The sequence below is a fragment of the Trichechus manatus genome, unplaced genomic scaffold (genome assembly GCF_000243295.1).
Source record: "Trichechus manatus latirostris isolate Lorelei unplaced genomic scaffold, TriManLat1.0 scaffold00182, whole genome shotgun sequence".
Lineage (NCBI taxonomy): Eukaryota > Metazoa > Chordata > Mammalia > Sirenia > Trichechidae > Trichechus > Trichechus manatus.
The window spans coordinates 2,297,445-2,311,162 of NW_004444118.1; the positions used below are offsets into that span (position 1 = coordinate 2,297,445).

Consider the following 13,718-nt stretch of genomic DNA (forward strand, 5'->3'; position numbering starts at 1 on the left):
CTACTTTCTTGATGGTATGAGATCCCCCGTCTCACTGCTCACTTCTGTCTTTTATATCTCAAGAGATTGCCTCAGGACACAATCCAGTCTTGTAAATCAGGTCCTGCCTTACTAACACAACTGCCACCCATTCTCCCTCATTAACATCATAGAGGCAGGTTTACAACATACAGGAAGATCACACAGTACCAGGAATCATGGCCCAGCCAAACTGATGCACACATTTTTGGAGGGACATAATTCAAACCATGACAGTTGTATATAAGCAGCCTCAGCAGTTACTATTTCTTTTTTTTTGTCATTGTAACTGCATCTATCACACAGCCTTTGCCAACTCAGCTTTTTACAGGTGTACAACCTGTTGTCAGCAATTACAACAATCAGCTGTGCAATACCCTTAATCAATGTGATCTTTTCATCATTGTTAATCCCTCTTTTCCCCCTCACTCCACCCCTGGTAACCACTAATAAACTTTGGTCTCTTTACATTTGCCTTTTCTTGTCTTTTTACATAAGTGAGGTCATACAATATTTGACCTTTTGTGATTGGCTTATTTTGCTCAGCATAATGTCTTCAAGCTCCATCCATACTGTAGCATGTATTAAGACTTCATTTCTTCTACTGGCCGAGTAGTATTCCATTGTATGTATGTACCACATTTTGTTTAGCCCTTCATCTGTTGATGGGCATTTAGGTTGTTTCTACCTTTTGGCTATTGTGAATAGTGCTGCAATGAACATTGGTGTACAAGTCTCTTTTTGAGTCTCTGTTTTCAAGTCTTTTGGGTATATTCCTAGGAATGGAACTGCTGGGTCCTATGGTAGTTCTATTTTTAGTATTTTGAGGAACTGCCATACTGTTTTCCACAACTCTGTACCATTTTGCATTTCTACAGCAATAGGTAAGGGTTCCAATTTCTAATTTCCCCACATCCTCACCAACATTTGTTATTTTCTGTAATTTTTTTTTTTTAAATCTTAGTCATCCTAATGAGAATGAAATGGTATCTCATTGTGGTTTTGATTTGCATCTTTCTCATGGCTAATGTTGTTGAGCATCTTTTCATGTATTTGGGGCCGTTTGAATGTCATCTTTGGTGAAATGTCTATTCAAGTTCTTTGCCCATTTTATGATTGGTTATTTGTCTTTTTGTTTTTGTCAAAGTTTTATGTATATTTTGGTAATTAGATTCTTTTTGGTTATGTGATTTCAAAGATATTCTCCCAGTTGATAGCTTGTCTTCAGTTTTTTTGTAAAGTCTTTTGATGAAAAAATTTTTTTAATTTTTATGAGGTTTCGTTTATTTACTTTGTCTTTTGCTGTTTTTGCTTTTGTTATTATATTAGATAATCCATTGTTGAAAGTTAGGCCTGATAGCATTGTCCCTGCTTGTTCTTCTAAGACTTTTATGGTTTTAGTTTGTAATTTAGGTCTTTAATCCATTTTGAATTTGTCTTTGTGTATGGTGTGAGACATGGATCCTGTTTCATTTTTCTGCATGTGGAAATTCCAATTTTCCCAGCACCATTTATTGAAGAGATTCTTCTCTCCCCATCGAATGGACTCAGCAACCTTGTTAAAAATCAGCCGACATATCAAAAGAGAATTGTACACCAATGTTCATTGTAGTACTATTCACAATACTCAAAAGGTGGAAGCAACATAAATCCCCATCAACAGATTAAAGTTGATGTGTGAATTTATTTCTGGACTCTCAATTCTCTTCCATTGGTCTATATGTCTATTGCTATACCAGTACCAGGCTGTTTTGATTACTGTGGCTGTATAGTATGTTTTAAAATCAAGAAATGTGAGTCCTCCTACTTTGTTCTTATCTTTCAACGTTGTTTTAGCTATTCGGGGCCTCTTGCCATTCCATCTAAAGTTGAGGATTTGTTTTTCTACTTCTGTAAAGAATACTGTTGGAATTTTGATCAGGACTGTGTTGAGTCTGTAGATCGCTTTGGGTAATGTCTTAGTTATCTAGTGCTGCTATAATAGAAATACCGCAAGTGGATGGCTTTAACAAAGAGAAATTTATTCTCTCAGAGTCTAGGAGGCTAGAAGTCTGAATTCAGGGTGCCAGCTCCAGGGAAAACTTTGTCTGTCAGCTCTGGGGAAAGGTCTTTGTCATCTACCTTTTCCTGGTCTAGGAGCTTCTCGGTGCAGGGACCCTGGGTCCAAAGGATGCAAGCTCCTGGCTCCTCTTGCTTGATGATAATTAACCATTTTAAAGTGAACAATTCAGTGTCATTTAGTATATTCACAATATTGTGTAGCCACTGTCTCTATCTAGTTCCAAAACATTTCCATCACTCCAGAGTAAACTTCCTTATCCATTATGTAGTTTATTCCCCTCTCCCCCCAACCCCTGGCAACCACTAATCTGTGTTCTGTCTCTATGATTTTATCAATTCTGAATATTTCATATAAAAGGAATCATACAATATGTGGTATTTCATGTCTGGCTTCTTTCACTTAGCATGATGTTTTGGAGGTTCATCTTCTTTGTAGCAAGTATTAGTACTTCATTCCTTTTTTACAGCAGAATTATAATAGTCATTGTCTGTATATACTACAATTCGTTTAGCCATTCATTTGAGTTGTTTCCACCTTCTGGCTATTGTTAATAGTGTACAAGTTTTTGTTTGAATACCTGTTTTCAAAAAGCATTGGTTTTTGACCTTATTTTTCTACTCCAGTGTACGTGAAGGAGAAGACACATGACTTTGTGGAAGGGGAGTGGGAACCGGGCGTCAGAGGAGCCATCTGACTCCCTAGGGACTTGTGTAGTGAAACCGCTGTGGATGATTATAATGAGGATAAGGCACTCAGAATCTTAAATTTGCCAGGGACCTTAGAAATAATATAGTTCAAGATTTTTCTTTTTCTTCTTCTTTTTTTTTTTTAACACCTCTGTCATCTCCACTTCCATTTCCAGTGGAATCCTGGAGGTACTTCATTTCTAACAAACTTTCTGGTCATTAAAAAAAACTGCAAAAAAAGTATGCTCTTCAAATATATTACACACCATTTGTGTAGACTATGAGAAAATGTTTTCTTCTATCATTTCTGCATATACAGGTCCACAATCTGGAAATCCAAAATGCTCTAAAAATGGAAAATGTTTTTATAAGTTTGGCACCAAAACTTCTTTAGTGGCTAAACCTGAACTGAACTAATGGGCAGCTATTTAGAGACTTTGTTTATCTCATTTACTGTGAATATTCAAATGTTTTTCTGAAGAATTATTCATCTGCTTAATTACAGGGGAAAGACCTTACATAGTAGCATATTACATTTCTAAAATCTGTAAAAATCTTGACTATTAAAAGGCACTTGGCCCCAGGGGTTTCCCATAAGAGATTGTGGACCTGCATTTAGACTTACAAACTTGCCATTACTTGAGAAGGTTTTAACTGTGGTCTTCTTAAATTCAGACCTGTGTGTGTTGGCTCATGTAAAGTTATTCAAACAAGTCCAGAACAGTCAGCTGTGCAATAATATCATGAGACTATTCTATTATAAATACTTGTAATGCTTGTTTCAAAGTTTGGGGCTTTCCTTCACCTTTTCTTGTATGTTAAGGAATACAAGTTATTTAAAAGCATTGTTAGTGATTCAAATTGGAAACAAAAATTTCATAGCACTCCTTTCTTAAGGAACATTTAGAGTTTGGAAGGTGAGCAGTTAACAATAAAACAATTGTTATATTTACAACTATGTATATGAGAAAATCAGAATTTTTTTCATATTGTACAATCAAAACAAAATACTGAACGAAATTATTATTCACAACCCTAACTGTAAATGTGTGCGTAAACTTAATTATTCTCATTGTCTCCCTAAGTAAATATTTTAAACATGACCTTATCAAATATTTTTATATTAATTAAATGCCACTTTTGCTCATTTGGAGTCCCTGGGTGGTACGAATGGTTAATGCACTTGGCTGCAAACTGAAAGGTTCGAGTCCACCCAGAGGTGCATCAGAAGAAAGTCCTGACAATCTACTTCTGAAAAATCAGCCATTGAAAATCCTACGGAGCACAGTTCTACTCTGACACACATAGGGTTGCTATGAGTTGGAGACGACTCGATGGCAGCTGGTAAACTCGTTTACTCATTTAATATACTGGAATTTCTCATAAATTTTTATTTGGAAAAAGAGTTTTATTCAACCACCCAATGGGATAAGAACGGAAAAGGAAAATGATAACTAGAGATTGTGAAAACATGTCCTCTGGAATCCTTGGAAGGAGAAAAGGTGCCTTTTGAGTTGTTTCATTTGAAGGATGTAGATGAGATTCTAGAAAAGAGAATCTATTTTACACAGTATATTTCTGCATCAGTGATTTTAATATAGGCTCTTAATGGTTATCAACAACTGGTCGGATAACTCTTTTTTACACACTGCTCTCTGGATTCCGACCTAGTGAATCCTGAGCTCAGCCCTCCTCCTCCATCTCTTTCTTGATCCAGTCCACGTAGTTGAGTAACTTGGTGTAGAAGCCATACCCCCTGCTGCACCCGATGCCCCAGGATACAATGCCTGTGGCCACCCAGCGATCACTATTTGGATCCCTCACAGCAAAGACCCCTCCACTGTCCCCCTGGCAGGAATCCTGCTTTAGACTTGGGTCCCCAGCACAGAACATACTTTGAGAAAACACATCTTTCCTCTTCAGTCCCCGGAGCCAGTTCTCACAGGCCTCTCGCCTAGCTACTGGCAGACGGACAAACCTGAGGTTAGAAGCAATCCTCTCTGCTGTTATCCCAAAGCCACTGACATAGCCCATGAGGCCATTGTCATAGAAGGTCTCGTTGTCGGGCAGGCAAATGGGGAGGAGGTTGGGGCCCAGGGCGACACTATTTTCCAGCTCCAGAAGGGCTATGTCCCCCTCAAAATTGTTGGATTCATCCTGACGGTAGTCTGGGTGGATGCTGACCCTGCGGATGGGGTGGTTTCCCAGTTTCATGATCTCTTCCACACTTGTGTGGCCCAGGAATACATCCACAGTGGCATTGTTTGGTGAGTCATGTTCCTTGGGGTAGAGGGTATGGGCAGCCGTGAGGATCCAGCGGTCGCCCAGCAGGGCTCCCCCACCTCGCCCGTGGATGTTGGTGAACGCCTGCCAGGGGAAGTTGCCCAGCTGGGCCCTTTGCCCTCCGATGATACGCTGCGTCTGTTCCACAGGATTGACTGGTTTCCCACATACTGGTGAGGAGAGACAGAAAAGGCAAGTACGGGTTAGCTCAAGGTGCTGCCCCTCCTCCCTCTCTGTGATCATTTAGTTCCCCTCTCATCCTTTCTTCTTGGCCTTGGCCCTTCTCTCTTTCTCCTCCCATTCCCACACTTGATTCTTTGGCCTGCTGTCAGCCTCTTCTCTTGTTCTTGTTTAGTCTTTCCTACGTTTTCCTTACTCTTTTTTAGGGAAAAAAGCAGACTTCCTGTTTGCTCAGTGAGAATACCAGAATGTCAGGGTTGAGCCCAGTTCTCTGCGTCCCTCTCTCCCTTTCTCCTGGGACTTTCTCTTCTCTCTTTTCCTTACTCCACATCTCTGTCTTTGACTTTTCTCCTCCCTTTGTCTCCTTTCTCTGTGCCATATTTCTTCTGAGATCATGTTGAGGTACAAAAGAAACTAAGGATGGGCCCAGAAAGTTTCCATTCACCTGGCAAACACCGAGGAATCTTTTCTCCTTCCTGTCCATTCTTCCAAATGCCCTGGGCTGTGCAGGTATACTTCCCTGAGGGGAGAGGAGGATACGATTGAGCTGGACGGTGATGGGTAAGAAAACCCATTGTACACACTGAGTGTGTTGTACAAGGAGAGGGCAGATAAGGAATCAACATGGACAAGGATCAAAGTGAAAAGTACAAATACACAAGGATAGACTATTGAAAGTGTTCAGAAGTTCCATACATATATATGAATATATAACAATGTTTGATGTGATCCCTATTTGTGAAAGTAGACATAAAAACTAGAAGAAACATGCCAAAATCTTATCAGTGCTTGCATTTTGGTAGTGAGATTATAGATAATAATAGTAGCTAACATTTTCTGATTGCTGACCATATGCCGTGCTTAATGCTAAGCACTTTAACTGCATGATCTCATTTAATATCCACAGTGACATTTTGAGGTATGTATTATTATATTCATTTTAGAAGTGAAGAAACTTAGCTTAAATAATTTTCACAAGGTCAAGTAACTTTTAAGCGCCGGAATAAAGTGCGTTGTCTAAGTCCAAAGGCCAGCTCTTAACTAATATCATATATAACCCAGATTTTTTCCTTTGTTCACTTGTTTCAGATATACAATGTGTATAATTTCTTATCTTAAAAAAAGATTTTAAAGATATCCATTGATGAGTTTGAGAGTAAACTAGTAAACCTAGATGCAAGAATTTACACTACAATTGCCTGAGAATGGTGTTGGCAGTACCATTGACATTGTTGTGATGGTGGTGACAGTGGTGATGGTGGTGGTGGTGATGGTGGTGGAAGGGATGGTGGTGACTGTGCTGCTACTGGTGGTAGTGATGATGATGGTATTATTGGTGTTGGTGGTGGGGTGGTTGTGGTGATAGTGGTGATGGTGATGGTAGTTGTGGTGGTGGTAATGATGATGGTGGTGGTGTTGGTGGTGATGGTAATAGGGAACTATTTATGAGATTCAGAGCTTTATATCCACTCAGCTGCCTCCTTCTTCAACTTTACTAGATGCCGCTTAAGCCAGTGCCCTGGCCAAATACACTAATATATATCTCCCAGGGATTAGGAATTGAGAAGAAATTTCAGACGATGTCTTGAGAAGATGGAAGACTGCCATTTTCAATGGCCCCTACCTCGTGCGGATTCGCTGCTTTCAGCCCTGGTCAGCATCTTGTAATACGGTTCATGGCAGTAGTACTGGATAGAAGCCTGGTAGGTGTTGACCCCCTTTGTGGTGGTGTATTTGAAGTCCCCATTAGGCAGGCTTCGGGGCTGCCCACAGTCCTTGACTTGGAGAGAACGCAGAGTCATATGAGAGTGAATGTGACTGTACTGGAACCTCAGTAGGGAATGTGAGTTGTCTGTCCACACAACAGGTTATAGGCTAAGAACCTTAGAGAAATATGGTCAGTAGGGAGAGCATTTGAGATGGATGGGAATTGGATACAGTGAAATTCAGTTCTGGGTAGAAGAGTCCATCAATCCTGCCAAGATAAAGACTCACTTGTTCCTGAGATGGGCCATAGGCTTTGATGGACAAATGGGAGAAGGTACCTCTTGGGGAGAGGATCAGACTGGGCCCTGATCTTTCTTTCTCAGCCTAGGTCTCCAAAGCTGGGCTTGGGAGATCCTCAGTGGTGGACACATCCCTGAGTTGTGACTTACTCTTGCACCTGGGCATGGCACGATGCCATGTGCCATCATCCTGGCAAACGGCCGTGAAGGACAGCAGCATCTTGTTCCCCTGTTAGAGAGCAAAGGTAGAGGTACCATTAGTGAAAGGGGCACTGTGGCCTCCTTCCTATCCTTACTCACACAGGAACCATAGGAAATGCAAAGACTTCCCTCAAGCTCTCAGACCTCAGCTCCCCCATGGGTGTGTCCTTCTTTCTTCTCCCCAGCCGGTCCTCTCTAACCAGAGTTACAGACGGGAGCGCTGAGTCACACACTGAGCAAGGGATAATTGTTAGACCCAATAACCTTTTCTCTAGACTCTCGCCTGTTCACACTGAGGCCAGTTGAACTCCACAATTTGTAATAATAATTTTTTAAAAAATACCAAGACAGATTATGTGTCTTCTGCAGTGAAACAAAAGACCCTGCTCTGAATCAGAACCTTGTTTCGCTCCCTCTGGAATGCCCTGCCAGTCTAGGCCTGTATCACTTTAGCTCTCCTAGATTGTAGTTTTCTTAAGGTCATAGGCCTTTTCCAAAATACTAGTGCCTCTCAGCCCCTTCCAAGGATGCTTTAGATGATGTTGTGGACTAAGCGCTATTTCAGTCAAGTAGATATCAGGGATAGGGCAAGAAGATGGCATACTCCGAAATGAAAAGTAATTGGACAACATGGGAATGAGTTTTTATTAAGCCCAAAAATCATCCCAGAGAATAAGCCTTACAGAAGATTGCAAGAGAATGTGTATGAGAACTAGAATGTTTGAGCAAAATGTAAACAATGTGAGATAAACTATGTGACACGCTTTAAATTATACATGTGAATGACAAATGCAAAGGTAAGGGTGATGGTAGCATAGGAAAGGGAGCAAAGAGTTTGTTAGTCTTCAGTCTTCTGGTCCCAGGACACCTGGTTCTCATGATGTGGCTGGAAGCATCCTGGAGTAAGGAGCAATTCATCAGGCTAACTTGGCTTGATGAGACATTCAAATGTCAGCTCCATGAAGACTGTGTGAACATGTGTTTTTTTGTACTGTACCTCCAGCATCTAGAACGCTGCATGGCACTTAGTAGACACTTAAAATATTTGTCGAATGAATTAACTACCGCTTAAAGACATACTACAAGTCTCTTCTCTGATTCTGATTAGTCTTCCAAGTGGACCTATTAAACAAGGAGGGGATGTCCAGTCCTGGGTCTATGGCCAGGGATAACTCTAATTGTATGCTTTTAAAAATAGCATTCTAGTGTCCCAGCTTTTGTGGGACTGGCAAAATGATAAACCTAAGTTCCTTCCTGAGTCTGGAAAGCCGAGGACAAGATGGTGGGCCTGAAATAGACTACAACGTTCATAAGAGAGGCCTTCAGCAAGAGGCAGGAGATTTGAGTTCAATTCCCTGCTCTACAGCAAAATCACTCTGTGATGTTGAGCATGTCACTCCTTGCCTTCGTCTCCACCTCTGCCTTTTCAGTTCCTAATTCCAAAATGAATTATTGGACTAGGTCAATAGTTCTCAAACTTGCTTGCACATTAGAATCACCTGGGGAGCTTCAAATAATCCTGATGCCCTGGCTATGCTCCAGGCCAATGGAGTTAGAAACTCTAGCAGGAGACCCAGACATCAGCATTTTTTAAACTCTTTAAGTGTTTCCAATGTGCAGCCAAGTTTGAAAGCCAGTAGAACAGGTGATCCTTTGAGCTCAAAAATCTATAATTCTAGTTGGGGCTGAGACTAAGCCACGGTGGCCCTACCACATCTGAATGACTCCCCAGCCGAGGGACCTCACCTCCATGAGCTGGTAGCCTTGCTTGCAGGTGGCAATGAAGTAGTCACGGAACTGGTACTGAGGCTGCAGGTCCTGGATGATGGTGAACTCGTCTAATGCCTTGGGCTGGGGACACTTGATGACTGTTGGGGAGATCAGAGGGCATGTTTATCTCAGAGCCACTTGTCCTTGCTTCTCTCCACCTGATCCTGCCCCACTGCTGGCTGGCAAGGGAAGTCTCAAGGCAAACTTACTTTCGGTGGTGTAGTGCAGCTTCCAGCCCCGGCTGTCCCCTGACTCATCTGTGAAGAACAGCAGATCTACGGCATTGCTGCTGCTGTCAAGGTCAGGGGGCCTCTGCGTTCCACAGAACTCGCCAATGTTCTTTCCATTGGCATAGACCTGGTGGAGGAGGAAGGAGGGTCGTTGATCCAACTTGGACATTTTCCCACAGGACCAACTGGGTATTCACCGGGTGGCCAGGGTGGTAGTGGTGGTGGGAATCCTGCTTTGTGTATGTTTTCAGTTTAAGAGGGAAAGGGATTCCCAGGACCCACTTCCAGTTAGGTGGGAACCTGTTTAGCCCATGTGTGATACTGGTCCTTCCTGTCCCCGATTGGCCTGAGGAAGTAGGGAAGAGAGGAGCCAAGTCGGGATGGAAAAGAGAGGAAGGGGTCTTTCAGGAGGTAAGAATACCTGCAGCTGATCATAGGGGCAGTGTACTTGCTGGTGGTCATCAATTTCAAAGGGCTCCAGGAACTTGAGGTGGAGGGTGAGGCCTCGCTCTACCCGGATGCTGTAGTTGCAGCGCAGGTCAGGGGGGTAGGGCTTAGGATACTCCAGACTGGAGATGTAGCCAGATGGCTCTGTGTACAGCTCACTGCTGCACTCAGCTGGGAGAGCAGAGCCAGGCAGGAGTCACAGGCAGGCTCTCTGCCTGGCCCAGAAAGCCCTTGCTCAGTCCCTGCCTCCCTCCACCTGCCCTTACCCTGGCAGGAATGCCCATCTGTCTGAAGCTTATAGCCTGGATGGCAGGAACAGAAGTAGCCACCAATGTAGTTGTGGCACAGGTGCTGGCACCAGGGCTGGGGATCCTCCTCAACAGAGTTGGGCTGGGAAGCACATTCATCAAGGTCTGGAAAGGATTCAGCAAGGAATGGTTAGATTCCTATCCGGGGACTTCTGCGGTGGCTCTGGTCTCAGAGGGGTCAATCACCAGAGGCCTAAAGACAAAGTCAGCTCCTGGCCACCGGGACCTCTGGGAACTACCCAGTAGGAACAGAGCTCAAGTTGGCAGGACTCTTCTGGAAAAAGCTCTCTTGAGGGAAGGAACAAGTAAGGCCAGGCTTTCAGCTTATTTGGATTTAAGATTCTCTTTTACTGGCGCCCATTCAATACAACTGAGGCCAGAAGAAATGGCTTCCTCCTGGGACCACTCACCCACAGCTTGATAATAGGCTAGGAAGCCCCTGTAGAACATAATGGTCCCGTTTTCCTCGTTGGAGAAATCCGTGTGGAAGGTCAGCAACATCTTGTTCCCTCGGGACATAAATTCCTTCTTCCCAGGGGGGTTGCCCAGTGGGGAACCCAGCTGCCCACAGAACCTCCCCAGGTTTTTCTTGTCAGCTGAGATCTGGTGGAGGAAGGACAAAGGGGAGGAAGAAGTGGTTGATGGGTACCAGTGGAAGGTCCTCTCTCTCTTGTCCTTGTCCCACAGCTGGTCATTATCTGCTGCACTCTGCCGGTTGCAAACTTCCCCAGGTGACTTTCATCTGTCTACCTGAATCTCCCACTGACTAACCCTTTGTATGTTATTCTGAGCCTGGTACATGACCCCTCCCTTTTTTGTACTCCCCTAAGCACATTTTGAGGAGCCCTGGTGGCACAGTGGTTAAAATGCTCGGCCGCAAAATGAAAGGTCAGAGGTTCAAACTCACCAGCCACTCTGTGGCAGAAAGATGTGGCAGTCTGCTTCTGTAAAGATTTACAGCCTTGGAAACCCTATGGGGCAGTTCTTCTCTGTCTTACAGGATTACTATGAGTCGGAATCGACAGCAGTGGATTCGGTTTGGTTTTGGTAAGCACATTTCAGACATTCCTTCATTCCCACCACCTCTCATGTCCTTCTTCCACTGGAATCCTGGTTGTCTCTACCGGTCCTTTATCCTTCCTAGTGCCTGCACTAGTCTGCTTTATTTTCTACCTTCTTACTCTCCCTCATCTAATTCAAACCATTTACGCCCAGCTATGCCTCCTTTGTTCAGCTAAAGGTGTTCTCTGAGACCCACCAGCCTTAGCATCAGCAAGCATTGTCTAGCTTCTCTTAACTCTTTACCCGACAGATTCCTCAATCCCTCAGAAGAAGAAGAAGAGGTTTTTCTACCCTACCCTACTCCTCACTACTCCTGTCACCAAGGCCCCCCTCCCCGCAAAACAAAACAAAAGAAAAAACAACAGACTTTCCAAATCCTCTGGGCTAGGAAGATGTGCCATTTTCATGTTACTCTCTCATAACCTGCGGAAGGGTCTCCTGAGAACGACATTTATTGGATATTTGTAGGCTCTACTTGAATCCTGAATCTGGAATCTCATTTTTGTTGAATATAGAAAGATGGGACTGGGAAGGTACCCTTGGTTGTTATAGAGGTGAGGGGACAAAGCCCACTGTCTTTGACGAGGGCTATGCTCAAGCTGCTGCCACACACATTTCTCTTCCCCATATTCCTGTTGATACAGGCAGCCATAGTCATGTTCTCTATGAAAAGAGAGAAACTGAGGCACAGTGGTTTTCCAAAGACTCCCAGCAAGTAAGCGGGTGGGGAAGGTTTTTCTGTCTCCTGTAGACAGTGTATTTCCTAAGAGTGGAGCCTGTACCTTCCTCCTCTGTGTTTCTCCCCTCAGTGCTCTCTGAGCGTCTCTAAAACCAGTGAATGCCCCATCCATGACATCAGCTGGTCTTAGAACTCCACTCGGCCACCAGCTTCACGGGTCTGGGGCTTGTCAGGGGTGGGGAGGGCTGTACAGGGCTGTTAGAGCACAAGACCTCGTATTCCACACTAAGCCATCTTAGTCTCCCCTCTGCCCCCCAACCTGCCCTCCTACCTTGACATAGTCATAGAAACAGCCTTCAGAAGGCTCCAGGTTAAACTGCCAGAAGACGAGCTTCACCCTGTATCCTTGGGGGACCGTGATCACAGTGGTTCTCTCAAAGTTGTTGGGGTAAGGCTTGGGGTACAGAGGGGAAGTCACCTCCCCAAAGAGCTTCTGAGGGATGAAGATGGAGCCTCCCATGCTGCAGAACAGGCCTGCCACTAGGAGGTAAGAGAGCCACCTGCCGAAAAGAAATAGGGTATTTGTAGGGCTAGAGGGGTGCAGCACCCTTGCCGTTTGGAGGGTGGCTAGGCCAGGAGATGGGATGGTCATAACACTCAACATGTTCCTCTCTGCCCCTTCTAGATCTTACATAGATGTTCCAGGTGCGGGCGGGTGGAGGGGGGCCGATCTGTGCAGCTTGCGACATTGGATGTTCCTCCACAGGGCAGAGTCCGGTCCAGAGGTCAGCACACTCCCTTCGATTCACTCTCCATCCTCCTCCCCTGCCTCATCACTCCCCTCCCCTCCCAGATGTGGCCCTTTCCTGGAACAGGACTGGCTTGGAACCAGTTTAATTGAGGGTGAGGGTTTCCCGTCATGGCTCTTTGAGAAGGCTCCCAAAGGCTCAGCAAAGGCCTCTGGGAGAAACCGCCTGCAGAGTATGGGAAACACACACAGAGGATACTCCTCCTGGGCAAAGTGGGTCCCCTTGTCTTGGCTGCTCCCCTGCTATGAGCTGGAGGAAGACAAGGAATGTGACCATCCCCTCATATGTCTAAGATCTCCTTTTGTTCTGAGGAGGAGGGTTGGGGTTTGTGTTTGTGTGTGTGCACCCGTCTGCACCTTGGAATAGATTTGGTATATGGGGAGGAGAAGGGTGGTCCTGTCTTCCCAAGTCAAAATTTGGGAGTGGGGTGGCCTTCTGTGCCCAAGAGTCTCCCGCTTGGTTTCTCGCTCCCTCCTTGGTCCCCATCAGCCTTACTCACATTTCTCAAGGCTTGTGCTTAGATCCTTGCCTCTCCTGACAGCGTCTTCATGAGCTCTGTGTTGAGGGAGAGTTCATGCGCTCTCTGTTGAGGGAGAGAGCTGTCGTGCAGAGCAGAGAAGGCGGAGGGAATGACTGGAGGTGGGAGGAGGGGGGACCATTCCCGGAGAATGTTGTAGGGAATGAACTATTTGCGTAAACAAAAAAATCTGAGTTTCCACTTTAATTTACTTTTGGTTTTGAAGTCCCTGTTGGTGGTGCCACCTGCTGGCCTACTTGGGGAAGCTCTAAGGAGATGGGTCTGAATTTTTAGGGACAGGGAAGCCTTTGGTTGGAGGCCCAGACTCCTCGGTTTCCAAACCCAGATCTGAATTCTCCCTTTTCCCAGGGACTTTCCTAGGGACTGCTGCTGTGTGTACCAGGTTCCTACCCAAAGGGCAATGGGAAATCACAGGTTGAAGAGGGTGTAGGGTGACTCT

The 13,718-nt window shown here is 44.6% G+C and overlaps 1 protein-coding gene across 1 annotated transcript; it reads right to left on the reverse strand.

Annotated features, from left to right (window-relative positions):
* Positions 1-4,135: 4,135 nt before the first annotated feature.
* Positions 4,136-13,386, reverse strand: C1R (complement C1r). Its single transcript, XM_004387242.2, has 11 exons — positions 13,241-13,386; positions 12,264-12,492; positions 10,602-10,794; positions 10,150-10,296; positions 9,858-10,054; positions 9,416-9,563; positions 9,183-9,304; positions 7,386-7,464; positions 6,854-7,009; positions 5,675-5,749; positions 4,136-5,219 (listed from the first exon to the last, which is right to left on the reverse strand). Coding segments are annotated over exons 1-11 (2,118 nt in total). The 5' UTR covers positions 13,243-13,386; the 3' UTR covers positions 4,136-4,449.
* Between the last annotated feature and the right edge of the window lie 332 nt (positions 13,387-13,718).

Coding starts and splice junctions, on each gene's coding strand:
- C1R (XM_004387242.2), bottom strand. Junction 10,297..10,601: donor AGCCTATTATCAAGCTGTGG/GTGAGTGGTCCC, acceptor AATCCTTTCCAG/ACCTTGATGAATGTGCTTCC. Junction 5,220..5,674: donor GATTCCTCGGTGTTTGCCAG/GTGAATGGAAAC, acceptor TCTCCTCACCAG/TATGTGGGAAACCAGTCAAT.